Source organism: Myodes glareolus, chromosome 20, assembly GCF_982192425.1.
Source record: "Myodes glareolus chromosome 20, mMyoGla1.1, whole genome shotgun sequence".
Taxonomy (NCBI): domain Eukaryota; kingdom Metazoa; phylum Chordata; class Mammalia; order Rodentia; family Cricetidae; genus Myodes; species Myodes glareolus.
Genome location: NC_142045.1, coordinates 26,662,857 through 26,679,678, shown reverse-complemented (window position 1 = coordinate 26,679,678; position 16,822 = coordinate 26,662,857). Strand labels below are relative to the sequence as shown.

General features: G+C 46.4%; 1 protein-coding gene across 2 annotated transcripts in view; it reads right to left on the bottom strand.

Annotated features, from left to right (window-relative positions):
- Mindy4b (MINDY family member 4B) overlaps window positions 1-16,822 on the bottom strand; it is a 30,284-nt gene extending 13,462 nt beyond the window's left edge. Inside the window, exons 1-7 of one of the 2 annotated variants that reach the window (XM_048424855.3) lie at window positions 16,719-16,822; window positions 16,451-16,478; window positions 14,538-14,705; window positions 6,395-6,514; window positions 5,607-5,698; window positions 3,468-3,633; window positions 2,763-2,828 (exon numbers count right to left, since the gene is read on the bottom strand). In XM_048424855.3, coding sequence (XP_048280812.3) covers window positions 2,763-2,828; window positions 3,468-3,633; window positions 5,607-5,698; window positions 6,395-6,514; window positions 14,538-14,705; window positions 16,451-16,478; window positions 16,719-16,822 — 744 coding nt within the window. Of the gene's footprint in view, window positions 1-2,762; window positions 2,829-3,467; window positions 3,634-5,606; window positions 5,699-6,394; window positions 6,515-14,537; window positions 14,752-16,450; window positions 16,479-16,705 lie in introns of both variants that reach the window. The other variant, XM_085676492.2, reaches the window with a different exon arrangement.

The following is a 16,822-nucleotide window of genomic DNA, read 5'->3' as shown; positions in this document are numbered from 1 at the left end:
GCCCCCTTCCTAGGTCCTGGAAGAGCGGAGGCTCTCTTCTTCCCAGCCACTTCCTTCTCCACTTGAAGGCCACCGACGGGCCAACATTCTCTTAGTCTTCAACTTAGCCTTTCTTTCTTCTACTTGTCTTTGGTGATGTTCTTTAAATCATGGCTATGATGTACAGTCTGTTCCCTCGCAGAACCCTTGGTGTTACACTGAGCTGACCTGGTTTGCTGATCAGATCTTTTCTAGCTACCCCATTGAATTCTGAAGGAGCAGGAGACTCAGAGAAAGAGCTTTGGCATTGACAGGTGCACAAAGACACTTTTTATTCATCAGGTTCTTTTGGATTTTTTTGTTTGTTTGCTTCTTTGTTTGTTTTGTTGAGACAGGGTTTCCCTGTGTATCTCCAGCTGTCCTAGAACTCACTCTGTAGACCAGGCTGGCCTCAAACTCACAGAGATCTGTCTGCCTCTGCCTCCCTGAGTGCTGGGGTTAAAGGTGTGCGCCACCACCCGGCTTTCTTTTAGTTTTATCTAAAACTTGCAACAAATACTGCATCCCTCTCACGGCAGGATTTGTTGCAATGGTTAAATGGAATGATGTACAGTATACATCTTGGTTCTTGGAATATTTTGGATCCATAGAATCTGTCCCTCTTTAAGGCTGTTCTGCTTAGAACTTCCAAATGATAATTCGTGACTGTGTGGATCATATCCAAACTGCCTGATCAAATCCAAGCCTCTCAGGGGCTAGTTTAATCTTAGGTTTCTCTCAGTGTTCTTACGACAAAGCAGGCTTTGCTGGCCTCCCAGGTGTCCAGAGCTAGAGCCTCCTTGGAAGGTACAACAGCAGGAAGGGTGTTGCTAGGGCACCTTATTTTTCTTCATGGAATAGCGTGTCTACACGCATACATGTAACCTGTTACAGCACAGAACCCCCAGGCCTGAGAACAGGTACCAGTGGCGCAGGCGGCAGACAGGAATTCAAATGGGTGGTCTTCAGGGTGTAAGAGAAATGGGCAGTGTGGGGCCTGAGGCTAACTGGAAGGTTGTGGTGGATTAGTTCCCTAATTGCTGCTACAACAATACCACAGCCTTGGAGGCTGGAAACAACACTCATGCTCCAAGCCCAGCGCGGCTCTCAATGGGAAGGCTGAGGAGACTACTAACCTGGATTTTAAAGGAGCCTGACTTTCCCCAGCTTTAAGAATCTGCCCTCATCTCTTCTTCATGGCCATTAGCACATGTTGGCTCACGGGCCCATTACTCGGACGTTTCTCTGCCTTCGCTGGTTCTCATGCCCTCTTCCCATGAATCAGTCTGCACATTTTCCCTTTAAAAAGTATCAGCTGCTGGAACCCAGCTCCCCCTGATCCAGTCCGACCTCTTCTGATCTTGACTGCACCTTTACATGACTTCCTTTTCAAACAGGGTCACATTCCTAGGTGCGTCAATCTGTGTGTTTGCAGGGCAGGAGGAGGGGGTCCAGGGTCTCAGCGTTTCTCTTGATGGAGGAGGCGGGGTGACGGAGGGGGTGTCAGTGGCTCAGTTGACAGCAATAGTCCTCTTGCACACAAGCAGCCCTCAAATCTCTATGTTGAAATCTCTGTCTAACTAAAACGGGGTGCAGGACAGACAAGACTGATAGTAAGCAGGATGTGATGAAGGTCTGTTGATTGCAGTGTGTAGCCTTACCCAAGGGAATTCTCCCCCTCACTCAGGAATTGGTGCCTGCTCCTCCTTAGTGGGACTGTGGTAATAGCCAGCGTGGGTTGGCTGACTGGGTCATCCCCCTGCCTCTCCATTGGCACTGGATTGTCCTCATGGGCCTAAGGCATTTCCTACTCATGCCTGCCAGGTTCTTTTTTATTTTATCAAAAAGAAAAAACAAGGTCTTACTGTGTAGCACAGGCTAGCCTTGAACTTACGATCCTGCTCTTGCAGCCTCCCTGCGTGCCCAATTCTTAGTTTTTACGGGGAAACATGTTTATAGCCTCAGCTTGAATCCTCTGATTGAACCCCTGTCTACATTAGTGTAACCAAGATCGTCTACAGGATGTGTGTAAGTCCTGGTGCTTCAGTTCCCCGCCTCTACTGCCTTTCCAATGAGTTCTAAAAAATCTCAGTTCCACCCATGCGCTCCGCAGCTCACAGCTGCGTGGTTAGCCTGCTAATTCTCCTCTACATACATTCTAGGTTTCTAATTCTTCTGAAAATCATGCTTCATTTTCTCTTTTCCTCGACTGAAGTCTTTCAAAAGCACCTTCCACTTCTCTGCCATCATTATCCACTGCTTTGTCCCCTCTTTACCCAGGGTGGGGAAGAAGCAATGCCGTTGTGGACATTCTGATGGTGCCATTAGAAGCGCTGCCTTCGCAAGGCCCTAAGTCACTTACTTGAAGTCAGTGTGACCCGTCTTCCAGTCACCTTAGTTTTCCTCCATTCTAGCTTGCTACTCATTAGATGAGGTAAACCTGCATTAACGTTTTTCTTCTCTCTAAAGCAATCCTGGAATACAGCCTGAAAGGTGCTAGTTTCTGGGATTGATTAGCTGAAGAGAAGGAGGCATCCGTGAGTGGCCTCTGTGTGATCTGGCCTCTTTCCAGGCTGGGAGGAGGGAACAGCAGGCTTGTCTGTCCCTTGTCCTGCCCTTCCTCAGCCCTTCAAATGACCTGGTTTTCTTAACAAGCACCATTAAGAAGATGCTTTCCGAAAGAAGGAAGATCTCCGTAAGATCAGTTCCGCATAAAGGGATTACCTCAACGTTTAAACACTTACACATTGCAAATGATCATAGATGAATTTCTCAGCAGCTTCTCTCTCTGAAAATTCAAACAGCTGGAGCTACGGTTCAGGAATTGAAGATAAAAAATGAAAAGGCAGATGAAAGGTTTCTCTACGAGATATCATTTCACTGTTATTACCTAAAAGGGGGGGGGGGGTTTGTTTCATTACAAAATTACATTGCCCAAAACTGGCATCAAGCACAAGGCCAGAGAAAACACACATGGTAAAGCCAGGTGGCAATGCCATCCCTGTTACATCTTTCAATTTTAAGTCACTATGGTACCTCAAATAATAAAACCGTGTGCAGTTTTTTTTTCCCCCGATGGAGTTTAACTATTTTTATGATAGCGGATAGAGAAATGTAGCTAATGTTGATTTCAGATGTGGATTTTTTTTTCCAATTTTTGGTGGTGTGTATCAAACCCAGAGCTGAGCAGCACATTTAACTAAGACAACCTGAAGCCCACTATCCAAATGCAGTGTATTCTTGGCTCGAGAGAGCTTTAGGAGAAAGCCACCATCTTTAAGGAGAAATTCGCCATTTTGGCTACCAGGCACTTGCAGCCCTTGGTGACTGCATCTCTGAAGGTCCCTTTAGCTAATTCAGATCCTCCGTGGGGGCTGGGCTCCCATGACCATGTACATGCTGAAGCTTCATTGACTCTTTAGCTCACACACGGGCTGGAGTGCGCTTACCCTCTCAATGAAATTGTCGCTAGAGCAGTCAAGAATCGAAGCACTATGGATGTCTCTGGTGACAAAACAGACGATGGCCTTCTGAGCTGCCCCTGCAGTCCACAGGATGCCAGCCAGAGTGGCAGTTAGGGCTCGCTCCTGCTCTCGCTGGCTCAGGTTACATAAGCTGCAGTGCAGGCAGCCAGGGAAAAAACAGTGGAATCAGCAACCTGGTCTCTGATGTTTGTGTCCCTCTCCGAGTATGGGGGACAGCCTCCTGGCTCTCCTCTCAGCCTGCCCTGTGAGGGTGGTGCAGGATAGCCCGGCCTATCTGCATGGACCATAACTGCAGTCTTCAGGGCAACAACAAGGCAGCTCCCTCAGCAACACCAGCCTGTCCCATCCTAGCGCTCCCCTGTTGGCTGGCTCTGAACTCCAAAACAGGTAGCCCTGACCATGCTGCCAACTGACACAGTTATTTTTCAAGTCCAATCCCAAATTATCCTTGCAGCTTCGCCTCCCACATGTTCACTTGTAAAGCCTCTTCCCAGATGGAACCCCAAGGACTCCCTGCACATTCCCTTCCGGTGCTCCTCCCTCAGGCACGTTGCACCTCCCTTTCCACCTGGTCACGCCCCCTCCCCCAACCCCGCCCCGTGTCAGCTCACCCTGAGCCGTGCCTCACCTCACTAAGTACCTAGCACACATTAAGTCATTTAATGCACGAAGGTGCTCTGTGGCAGTACCACATTTATTCTCATTTTAAAGGTGAGGGAGTGAGATACAGAGTTAAGTCATTCAGGCCACCTGGATCCTGAGTCTGTGGTCTTTCCTATCACACCTCAGGGTACACCAGTGCCCCAAGGACCTCCAGCTTCTCTGGGGAGTGGGAGCAATCTTTCCTCTGCTTATTTTTTTTTTCAAATTTTTAAGATTTGGTTCACAAAGAAACACGGACAGAGGCTAGCAGTTACTTGCATAGCTTGCCCAGCTCTTTGATGGGACGGAGTAACTGCAAAATTTGCGCAGATAGAATGACAGAAAGATGATGTCCTTACAGGGAGGAGAAGGAACTTGTGATGGGGGAAGGTCCAGGAAGGCCACACGGAGCAGGACAACCAGATCAGTGACTTATTTACACTGTATTTGATGTTCTAGCCCAGATCAACTGCTAGGCTGTACGCTTATGTAGTGAGCAAATGTGTGTTTTAGTTCAGAAATCTTACACTCTCACATGATGGGTGTGTCCCCCATCTACTCTGGGTCCTGCTCCCGTGACTCCTACTTTTCAACTTTCCTAATGGCGTGGAGTCACTTAGCAAAATGACTAAGTGATGTACTTTCTTTCCCTTTGGAGGGCCCAAGACAATGACTGTCCTGCCTCTTATCTAAAGGCGGGCACACTGAAGAGTGCCTGTGTTCCCTAGCTCCGCCTTGCAGCTCACTGAGATGTCTGGGGATCCCTACCTCCTTAGGTGCTTCTCCTTCCTTGTCCTGCTTCCTCCCCCTCTTATATCGGTCTCCAGAGGGCACCCCCTTAATAAATCCCTTGCATAAAGAATTTACATCCTGGGCTCTGTCTCTACTGAATGTGGTTTTTCCTGATCTTAGAATGTATTGCACCCTGAGCTCTTGTTTTGGGTGATATACCTTATCTGGCTGGAGGATACATAGATGCCTTTGGCTGATTTTTAATCCTTTAATATCTAACATAGGGAATCACGAGAGAGGTTTCTTAGTTTCTAAGTGTGAGCTGATTCTGTAACAAAAAGGCAAGCAGAGAACAAGGTTCCATGGCGCCAGGTTAAGAAGGAAGATGGCTCCTCCAATTGTCGGCTTTTTAATGGCCGCTTGAGTCTCTCTAGGGTTGTTAGGTTGGGCCTTCCCACCTAATATGGAAAAATGAGCACCCCTGAAACCTGATGCTTGGTTTTCCTTGGCAGGTGGCCTGCAGTAGAACATGGAGTCTGTCAAGCTTATTCTGCAGGTGAACACTGAATGTGACCTCAGGAGAAGTCCTCCCGGAGTGATCCCGCTCCTCTGGGAGAACCTGAGCCATTTCTGTTATAAAGGGTCAGACATCGTTCCTGAAGCTACCGGAGAGTTTCATTCTAGATTCATTAGGCCATCTTTCTCCTGTGCTAACCACAGTTCTCCTACCTGTGAAGGCTGCGGTGTTTTTCCTCTCTGGAAAAGAGTAAGTGTTTGATGATGGAACCTTGCACAGCCATCTGAACGCTCTGGGCACCTCCCTGAAGTGGGCAAAGAGACCAGTGAGGTAGGAAGGCTGCAGCTGGGTACCATCCCGGCGGGACCTCGGGGCCAGCATCACAAGGAGTAAATCTTGGAATGGGATGCTGTCACTGTTTGTGCTCCGCTGCAACCTTCCCTTCCTGCTGGCCCTTGGGGCTTAGCAAAGGGACACACTCCTCTGTGTGACCATCTCTATGGGCTACAGCTGGACACCATCACCAAGCTAGAATCTACAGTGACTGTCTTCCTGCTGTCAGCCTAATGCCTGGGGTCAAGATTCTCTCCTTCTTGTCGTCACTGCATGTTGCTTCATACCACACTTTCACATCAGAGGGAGGCAGGAAACCAGTGGACTAGCTCCTGAAATATAGGTGTGACTAGTGACTTCTGACATGAATTCCTGATATTTCAATCAAGCCAGAAGGAGTTTGTAGAGTTCTTTCGGCCTTGTGAATCTTTCTGGGGGCTTGAAATTTGGAGAGAAGCAGCGCAATGAGAACTGAGAAGAATTGGAGGAATAAAGAGACGCGGGCTTGGCTAGAGCCTGAACAATACTTGGTAGCATTGAAAAGTCTTTCATCATTCAGAGCTACACATTCATTTCTGTATTTGATTATAAGGATACGTGCACCCATAACGAAGCATAGACTAGCGAGAGGAGATTGGCAACTGGAAATGGCTGAGCCAGCTGTCACCTTTTCTACTTGTAAAGCAAAAGCCAGGTCCGAGAAGGGACGGTGAAACTTGAAATGCGCCTTCCTCCAGTCACTGCCCAGGACGTGGACGGCATTTCCAAAGAGACTTCTTTGCAACATCTGAAAAAGAGGGTGAAAAGAACAGTGAAGTGAACAAGTCAGCCCAAGGTAATTTGTCCTGGACCCAACCCTCTTGGTGAAGTCATCCACCCTTGTTCTCGTCTATGTTCAGATTTGCCTCAGACTTGAGTTCCGGTTTTCATCGTATAAAAGTCCCGGGCAAAACTTTCCCAACAGGTTTACTTAGAACAGTTCCGGAAATTCAGTGCATCTGACTGTGTCTCTGTGTCGCATGTCCTCTGCCAACTCCACTGTGTGCTCCGACACAGACCACAGCTCTCTCCTGTGCCTCTTGCCCTGTTATCTGACTCCACAACGTCCATTTCTCCCATTGCTGAGGCTTCTCTCTTGATACAGGGGAGGAGATGAAGCAGACAGGACCCCATATTCCGGTCCTTAGTTCAATAGTGAATTTAATGATCGTCATCAAGAAGTCTTGCATATTTTCCTGGACACTTTATAGTACACTGAGATCTGCGTGGGGACTTTCCAGAGAGAGAGAGAGAGAGAGAGAGAGAGAGAGAGAGAGAGAGAGAGAGAGAGAGGAACTTGTCATTTTGGTTCCTGGGTTCAGAAGGTTTAATCCTGTCTTTTATCTGTTCAATCCCATATTCTCAGGGAAAAGACATAACAGAGAAGAACAGGTAGGAAGGGTGGACAGGGACCTGTCGGAGCTAAGCTATTTTTCCTGTTTCCCATCTTACTCTGGCAGGGCCTCCAGCACACGAAATAGTGCCATTCACATTCAGGAAAGGTCTTTCACCACAATAAATTCCCCCAGAAAGCCCTCATAGGCATATTTCAAGGTCTGCCTCCGTCTCTTAGGTGATTCTGAATCAAATCATTTTGATTATGAAAATTAACTATCTCACTATTCATAGTCAAAAGCTTAACAGTCACAACGTATACTTAATATGGCATGAGATTTGGCTACGTTAGTAGTCTAATACCCCGAAACTATGCACAGACTACACTATGTGACATTCCATAGGATGGTAAAAGTGCCATGAAATAAAAAGGGGAGGAGAGAATATTGAAACTGAATTACTCAGAAAAGCATTGTGGCAGAGGCCGGATTTGAACTAGGCTGGTAAATGCTTGGTCAAGAATTTTATGTGTTCCGAGCATGGGACTGAGTTTGGAGCAAGTTACAGTTACTATACGAAGTTAGTTCTAGGAGGAGGTACTGTTACTTGGAGGGATCTGCAGATACCTGGGAGGCAAGCCTGTGAGAGATCATATCGATTGTGTTAACTGAAGAGAGAACAGCTCACTAAAAGTAGCTGGGATCCTGGGCTGTGTAAAGAGAAGCTACCAGAAGCATTCTCATTTCTGCTTCCCCTGCTTTGGGCCAGGTCATGACCCGCTGCTTCAAGCCTGGATGTTTTGACTTCTCTGCCATAGTGTGCTGCCCTCGTAAGTATAAATAAACCCTTTCTTTCTGAGTTGCTTCCGTCAACTTTTTTTTTTTTAAATCACAGTTTATGCGTCCTGGCTGTTTTGCTCTCGCATGATGTCCCCGCCATGATAGAATGAAGCCCTCTGATGCTATAAGCCAAACTTAACAAAAGAAACTAAGACACTTAGCATCTTCCTTTTATCCAGACTAGGGAGCTGGAGGCAGAGAAGGGAGGCGCTTGCCGTTGCCAAACTAGCAAAAACATCAGGGTTGCACCCATTCCTCTAAGATCTCTGCCACTTTGATGCGATGTGTTCCATCTTTATATTTCCTTTTATTTTGGTGTCCAAATCACTACTCAATTAATATTTTCACTAGATGAGACTGCCTTTGTAATTGAGCACAGGCTTGCTGTAGAAGGCTTTTACCACTTCCTCTAGTGAGAAGCAAAATCACATGTCATATGGCGTCAAAGAAATCAAATGGACATTGGGCAGTGTTAAACAAATAGACTCTAGAGCCCAACTGGTCCAGAGCCATGGTACCTTTCTCAAGCTTTGCATAGAGCAGGTCCCTTGGGTTTGCAGAAGAATTAGGAGAAGCTTGAATCTGACATGCTCTTCCCCACGCCAGCCCAGAGGCTGCTTTCCCAGCTGGAGTTGATTTCTATCCACCTATGTGACCACCTTCAAGAAAAGGTTATGCTTCTCTTGGGGAGCCAGAGCCCAGCTCTCTGAGCTGGTTCTCAGGGCAAGGATGCAGCAAGGAAAAGCAGCAAAGATGCCCAACAGCTGCCTTTGGAAATACAAGACAAGGTGCATACTGTGGTAAAGAGGCCACTGGCCTACAATGGCAAGAGAAGCATAGCAAACCAATGAGAAGTGTTCCCCCCAGGCGCAGAGTTTGGATAGCCCAGAAGAAAGACTTGGATAAACCTGCATCTTAGGCTCAAAAGACATCTTATAGTAAGGATTAACTAGGCTCATTTCTGTTTATGATTAAACCTGTTTCTCAAGGATTGAGCTCTGCCCCACCTATAATCTTAGCCACAAATTGTTCTGCACTGCCAGTTATAGGAATGGTGAACATGTCTTTATTTCAAAGGGGTTTTTATGACTGCCTGTTGTTAAGACTGCCTTGTTATTGCTATGACCACCCATTGTTACGACCCCTTTGTCATGAATACTTGTTATGACTACCTTGCAACCGTGTCTTTGTTTCAGGGGGTTATTATGACCAACTTGTTGTGTGTACGTTCTACTTCTGTGACCCTCTATTTACTTGCCTGCCAAATACCCCACTTGGAAACCCCCTATTCCTGAACTATAAAATCCCTTATCTCATCCGGGTCCAATGCTGATCTCTTGAACCCCATCTTTAGAGTGAGACAGCCCATGCATAAGAATAAGGGTAGTGCACGGCTTTAATCCCAGCACTCGGGAGGCAGAGGCAGGTGGATCTTTGTGAGTTCGAGTTCAGCCTGGTCTACAAGAGCTAGTTCCAGGACAGACTCCAAAGCTACAGAGAAACCCTGTCTCGAAAAATCAAAATAAATAAATAAATAAATAACTTGCTTTAATTAATTTGGTCATGATTTGGATCAATGCTCTTTCTCCTCAAACCCATGGGATTAACAGTTTCCAGCCCAAGGGCTGAGAAGCCGCAACTGGTCCTGACTTCACTGACCATGGAAGCATTCTTATTTCCACACTGAAAAACGGGACAGTTGATCTCATTGAATATCTTGCAGGTTGTGGAAAGAGAGGGATGGAAAGGGGCCTTGGAAACTCGAGTGCTGAGCCAATGCAGAATGTCACCATCCACACAAAAGCACTGCCTGCCAGTGTGCCTTTGTCTATGCGGTGTGGAAGAAAGCCCAGCAGAGACTGTCTGCAAACCCAGCCAGGTTTCCTGTTGCTGTTGCTGGCTGCCACCCTCAGCTTAGCTTCCCCTTTCAGTTGCACCACTGGGTGCTCAGGAGCAGGGAACTGGAGGCTCCCCAGCCAGTGTGACAAAGATGCTTACTTATGTGATGCTCATTTTCATATCAGAGATAACTTACAATACAATTAATCTGGACCACACTTAAGGATATTTATTTGTTATGCTGCCTGGGAACTAGATACAAATGGCTGTGAATGATGGCTGAAATGGCCATTATTACTCAGCACACTAAAGCACAGGGTATAACGTTTCTATTTCCATTGGCTAGCTTTTTCGTATTTGTAACGTACACATTCAAGCAGGTGCTCAATCATTCTCCCAACACCCAGGATCTGGACTGGATATGGATGCAGTCAATCCACAATGAACGTGTCTGTGTGGCACTTGTGTGAATGATGATCACTGTCGTTGTCACAATCATCCTCTGCTAGGATGGGACGTAGAGCCAGGAAAGAAAGGATTTTGTCACAAGTACAAGACTATTTAGGAACCTGTGGGTGTGGGGTCACCACAGTGGTTTGTACTTGTGTGGGGTCTCAGGGCACACAGCGGTGACAGGGCAAGACGGTGCAAACATTCCTCCATCTTGGATTCTTACTGAGGCCCTTTGAAGTTTAGCTGGAATCTGGTCTCCTTGATGGAGAATCCCAAGGGAAATTACCCATTCTATTCTAGGAACTCAAGGTCAGGACTTAGTCTTTCCGGGCAGGACCTCCTAGAGATCACCACTCAAGCTTCTGCTGAACTGTTTCTTCTGCAAAGAACCCTGTCCCACCTCCACAGCTGCCAAGCAAGATGCCAGGATGTGGGTTTTACCTCCAAAATCCTGCGCTCTGGACACTCAGGGTTACACCCAGCTAGATCCCAGAATATCTGGTTGTGGTCCCGGCTGGCTGGAATAAGACCTTCAGTTGGTTGTTAACTGTGGTCGTTTCTGGTGGCCTACCCATAACACAAGAGCGGGAGTCATAATTTATGACCTCGAGATGGGAGGAGTGGGGTCTCGAGCTACAGAAAGGAGCATTCTCACCTTGTTGACTGTCCTTTCTCTCCCAGCAGTCTCACCTTAGCAGTCTCCATTGCTCAAACCCAGCAGAAATCAGAGTAAAGGTTTGCCTATTGATAGGAGGTGTTCCATTTATAGAAACTCTACAGTTCAGGTTCATGGGCAGAAAGTGTGATGGAAAGTTCGTAGCCCATTTCACTAATGGGTCCTAAGATGCCTCAGAGGGATATGCAGAGGCAGAAAATCAAGAACTCCCTGTCTATGAGCCAGACCTCATGCTAGTGTACCAGCTTCTGCCTTCTTACACACACACACACACACACACACACACACACACACACACACACCTGCTATTCCTCCAGCAGAGTCCATCGCTGGTCTCTTTTTTTTTAAAATATTTATTCATTTATTATGTATTCAATATCTGCCTACATGTGTGCCTGCAGGCCAGAGAAGGCACCAGATCTCATTACAGATGGTTGTGAGCCACCATATGGTTGCTGGGAATTGAACTCAAGACCTTTGGAAGAGCAGGCAATGCTCTTAACCACTGAGCCATCTCTCCAGCCCCCCATCGCTGGTCTCTTGATAGCACTTTTTTACTATGAGATTTGTGGGGAGTTTTGCAGCTATATCAGGGGTTTGTTTATTGGTTGCCAATAATAGGTGACCTGAATGTGTTTCAAGCTGGGTGTCCAAGTCTGGAAGTGGAAGAGGATAGGGATTGTGGACCACAGGGCTGGAGAACTATCAGACAGGACTGGGTAAGAGCTCAGGGGTCGTGACTCTTTCTGTTTCATCAGCGGCTGTCACATCATCTCATCCACCAAGTCAGGGAGGGTAAAAGCTCTAGTTGGAGACAAAAGACAACCAAAGGTGAGGAAAGGGAGAGGTGAGGCTGGGGCGGGTGGTGAATTGCTGCATCCCACCCCGCTTCCTGGGGGATTCCCAGCCAAGATACAGCCCGGTGGCCTGTCAGAAAGCGTCATGCGTCATGAGCAGCAAGAGCAACACAAAAGACGTTCGGCGAGTGTTTTGACTCCGAGGCTCTGATAATTTGCCAGGCGGCTGCACTCCCGAAATGCTGATTAGAGCTGGTCAAGCTTCCAAGACTCCTCCCCGGAACAGGCGCCCTCAGACTCCCAGAGCTCCCTGCTCAAGTCCCAAGGTGTGTTTAATAATGCGGCCGCTATTCAGAGGACACGCGAGCATCTGGGCCACATAATGGGAATAAATCCAAATTCATTTTTTTAAAGAAAAATCAATTCTCTCTACTTCTGGGACTTCCTTAACACTCCATCAACTCTGTTTCCACTGCACGGGTCTGAATCTTTTGTTTTACAGCCTTTTCCAAGGGGAGAGAAACGCCTTCGGGAGGGTGGGGAAGAGCTCCCCTGGCCACTGTTTGTGTTTGCTAGTGAGGCAAGCTTGCAGATCTGTGCTCCCCCGCCTCTCCAACACAAGGCTTCCAAACATCTGTGAGTGCTTTTTTTATTTTTAAAATTTGTGTGTGTGTTTTAAAAATAGACAGTACTTTGTGTGGCTCAAAAGCCAGAGTACAAAATGTGTACTGTGAAAAAAAAAAAAAAGGATCCCTCTGGTTTGTCTCCTTGCCTCCCTCCCCCCCCTTTGTGGCCTAGGAAGCCTTGCAGAATTTACTTCTTTATTTACAGGCAAATACCAATATAGAATCACAATTTTCTCTCTTTTCTTCCCACATAAAAAGTTGGTAAGTTTTTCAGACATGTAAATTTTAAAACGATACTCTACATAGAAATTTCTTACAGATGACAAGAACATTATCTTCTCAAGTAACATGCATAAACAAGCCGAATGACCCTCGTCCAGAAAGCCCGGGATGTCATGGGTTTCAGATTCTGGAATATTATGCGTGCACACTCTCGTGTGTGTGTGTGTATGTGTGTGTGTGTATGTGTGTGTGTGTGATAGGACACCTTGGAAGCAGGGCTCAATTAATATGAAGCTAGCTATAGTTCTTAAGCCCAAGGCACAAAGGTAGTTGCTATGACATTCACAGTGCCTGTGTTTTTGCTGCAACATGAGATCAGATGTGCAACTTCCCTTTTGTCACGTAGGTACACAAAAGAGTTTTGGAGCATTGAGGTACCGGACCAGACATGAACAGGTGTATTACTGTAACTTCTGAACTTCATCACAGTATGGGCGTCATAACTTCTGAGGCCTACAGCACGCCCAGGATTGCACACTACTGTTCATTATTTAGAGCGAGAACAGCTTACTGGAGACGTAAGACACAAGTTGAGACTCCATCTCAGGCTTCACAGCCAGAAATGAAGTAGAGCGTCTTGGGTCTGCCTGATCTCCTGTGAGCCAGGGAGAGAAGAGAAAGAAGGGTGGGCGAGAGACGGAGCTGCCTGTGAGGAAGGGCACCCACCCTTGGAGCCCGAGAAGCCCAATGAAGACTTTATATGATAGTTCTGTGGTTTCAGTCCCTGCTCGTTGCTCTCCAGTGGGCCCTGCACAAGCTGCAGCCTCCACGTATGTGACGGGTCTGACCACACAGCAAACCCTACTGCTCTTTGCCGAGACACTTAGGCTGGTTTTGGTTGTCTTTGCAACGGTCCAGGTGCACAAGCCTTTGAAGGAAGAGCTTCTTCTAACTCCACTCCTCAGCCTTTGTGGTTCTCGTGTGTGGCACAGACATTTGGAGGACGGGTGAGAGTGTGGGACATTGTCTTGGAGGCTGGAGTGTCATTGTGATTTAAGGATCCTATTGGAGGGCGGTCTAATCAGAGGGAGCTCCTGCCCTTGCTGGTATTTCTTCCTGGATTAACCTTACCTCACTCACAGCCTTCAGCTGTGTCTTCTGACCATGGCACAAGCTCCTTCTCACAGCTAGGACCTTGTCTCCAGCCCAGGCTTGCTTGTCCCTCTAGAGTGCCTCTGGTTTTATTCCCTGGCCAGGCTTCTGCCAAGACTCTCACTCTCATGAGGATCGAGACTTGAATTCAGTAAACCCTCTCTGAGGCCAGAAGTTGCCAGATCACCTTAGCACCTCATATATCAAGTTCTTTTTTGTTTGTTTGTTTGCTTTGAGACAGGGACCTTGTATGTAGTGCCTGCTGTCCTGAACTCACCATGTAGACCGGGCTGGCCTCAGACTCACAGAGATCCTCCTGCCTCTGCTTCCTGAGTGCTGGCATTAAAAGTGTGTGCCACCATGCCTGGTCTGTCAAGTTCTTTTGACGTCTATATATTAACAGCTCTCCAAATGGTTTCCTTCTGAGATCAAAGCCTTGTTCTAAGATCAGATCTAGAAAGCCTCTCTGTCTCTCTCTTTCCTGCCTGTTCCTTTTACACATCTGTAACACGCTCATCCATCTGTCAAATAAAGGGCCTGTTCTAGTGTATGCTAAACAACAAACCATTAGAATGGAACTCTTGCCCTCCCTCAAATATAACTGAGGATGTAAAGAGACCTAGAAACTGTGAGGAAAAGACAGTCACCACCGGTGTCCTTGACAAACACCATAAATAAGTCATGTTAATTGTATACTCCTTTTACCAATAACAGCCGTCTGTGGTCTCTTCTTCCGTAATACCCTCTCATGACAGGAGATTTAGTTCCCCAGTGCTACTGGCTGGCGGAAGATCACATTTCATCTCGTGTTTAATTGACACACTCTACTTACCGTGGCCATCGTTGGGGAGATGGGCAAACCACTCGGTTTTGAAGAGACGGTGGAGAGTTTGGGGACAGGACAAAAGCTACGGGATGGCACCTGTTCTTGTCCTTTGGGCCGAAGCATTCCCGGTCCGTCTCCAGTTTCCTCAGCAGATACATGGCTGCCATCACGATTCTGTGTGAAATGACATCCGCCAGTAAAGCAAGCAGCTAGTGAAGACCTAGCTTCTAAGTCTGCCAGTGTTCGGAAAGCGTCGTCTCACTTTTAAAGCTGTCTAAGGCTGTGATAAACAGTCCCGAAGGGCTGGAAAGGCCCAGTGTCTGTATCAAAGGAGTGTCTCCTGAGTTTGATGGGACTGGAAGTGAACTGTAACTATGGAAACATAATTAATGCTACCAAGACCTTGACTTGAAAGTACGTTTAGAGAAGAATACAAATGTCACCACGTCTTGTTTTGGGATGCCAGCATTTTGTAAGTGTTGAATGAGTTATCCGTCTAGGCCAGGTTATCTTTGTTATCTTGTTAACCGGACAATCAAAGAATTGGGTACTACCCTTGCCCTTAATTCTTTCTGATTCATTTGTCCCCTCAAGGGACTGTGATTCCTAAAACACTCACTTCCATCTTTTAAAAAAAAATCTATTTTTGCATTTCTTGACCTATGCTTGTGGCATTTCTGTGTTAGTTAACATCAGCCCTTAATTGACTCATTCCTATACCAGTGTTCTGAAAACAGCTTCCCGGCCACTGCCTTCTTAGTGTTTCTGTTCTCCTAGAGGTGAGGATGCTTTCTTATCTCATGAACACAGCATCTGATTCACAGAAGCTGATGGGCTGAGATGAATTTTGTAACCCGAATGGAAAATCATCACCTTCATACCAATGGGCTTTCCCATCCTGTGTCAAGCCATAAGTTGGCATTTATTTATGCCTTCCCTTCGAAAGCCATCTTATCTTTGGAGTGTTCTATCTCCCCAGTGGTAACTATCAAAATTTAATATTTCCAGCACTAAAGTAGAAACATTATCTTCCTGATTCTAATTTAGACTAGGGCTAAGGGGGCTTTAGAAAAAATAAGGCTTTGCTTACAAGTTCTTCACAAGAAGGGAAGTGCTTTAGCCGTGCAGTTAAACTACTGACAATTCAATTGCTTAATCACATGTATTAGTGCCAGGAAAAAAACTTACCTTAATGGTTTGTGCTGCCTTGGTTCAGAGATTGAAGTATATCCTGAAATTCAAGGTCATTACCTTACGCTTTTAGGCTATATGGATTACAAACATCTTTCATTTCATATTGTATAAGAAACTGGAAAATGCCTTTACAACACCAGAATATAATTTTATGCCCCTTGTTTGAAAACGGCGAGGGAAAATAATTTTTCAGAAGCCAATAAAGTTAATTATGATTAAAACTACTTTTCTTTAGGGACACGACCACACTCAGTTGCTACAGTGTAGCTTTGTTTTACAAGTGTAGGAACTTTTCTATTCTTATATCACTTTTCCTAAATAATAGCAATATGGTGTGCTTATTGGTGAAAAATAGTCCTTGAAAGTAGGGAGAGGCCGGGCAGTGGTGGTGACACCTTTAATCCCAATACTCGGAAGGCAGAGGCAGGCAGAGCTCGGTGAGTTCAAGACCAGCCTGATCTAAAGAATGAGTTCCAAGACAGACTCCAAAGCTACACAGGGAAACCTGTCTCAACAAACAAACAAATAGGAAAAAGAAGAATGGAGAGAAATTTATGAAGAAAACCTCTCCCACGGGCTTTTAACCTTCCTAATGGTTCCACATGTTCAATGCCGGAGCCTGGGTGACATTGTGTGCACTGCATACATGCAAATCATGCTGTTCAGTGTGACTGTGTGAAGAAGCAGCTAGAGAAACAACACACTGGATTTGAGGAAGCAATTACCTGAGAATCTGTGCTGTTGGTTCTCAACCTGTACGTGAAAGAGAAAACAGCAGGTGAATCACTGAGTCTACTCAAACCTCACATCCTCACACCTCCCCAGACCCCACCTTGCTAGAACCTCTCAGCAAGAGATGTGCGGGAGGCCTTTTAACTGTAAGTCTATGACGAAAACTTGTCATGTAACAAACATAAATATCTTTGGCTCCCACACCTTGGACCCCTGTTTTGGAGGAATGAGGCAATGACAGCTCTTACCTATGATTCTTACCTGAAGATTCCCCTCCATCTGTTAAGAAATAAAATTTCCCTAGTAATCTCATTTAAATCCAGCCCGAGAGGACTCTGTTCCTGGACTGAGATCTCTGTGTCCAT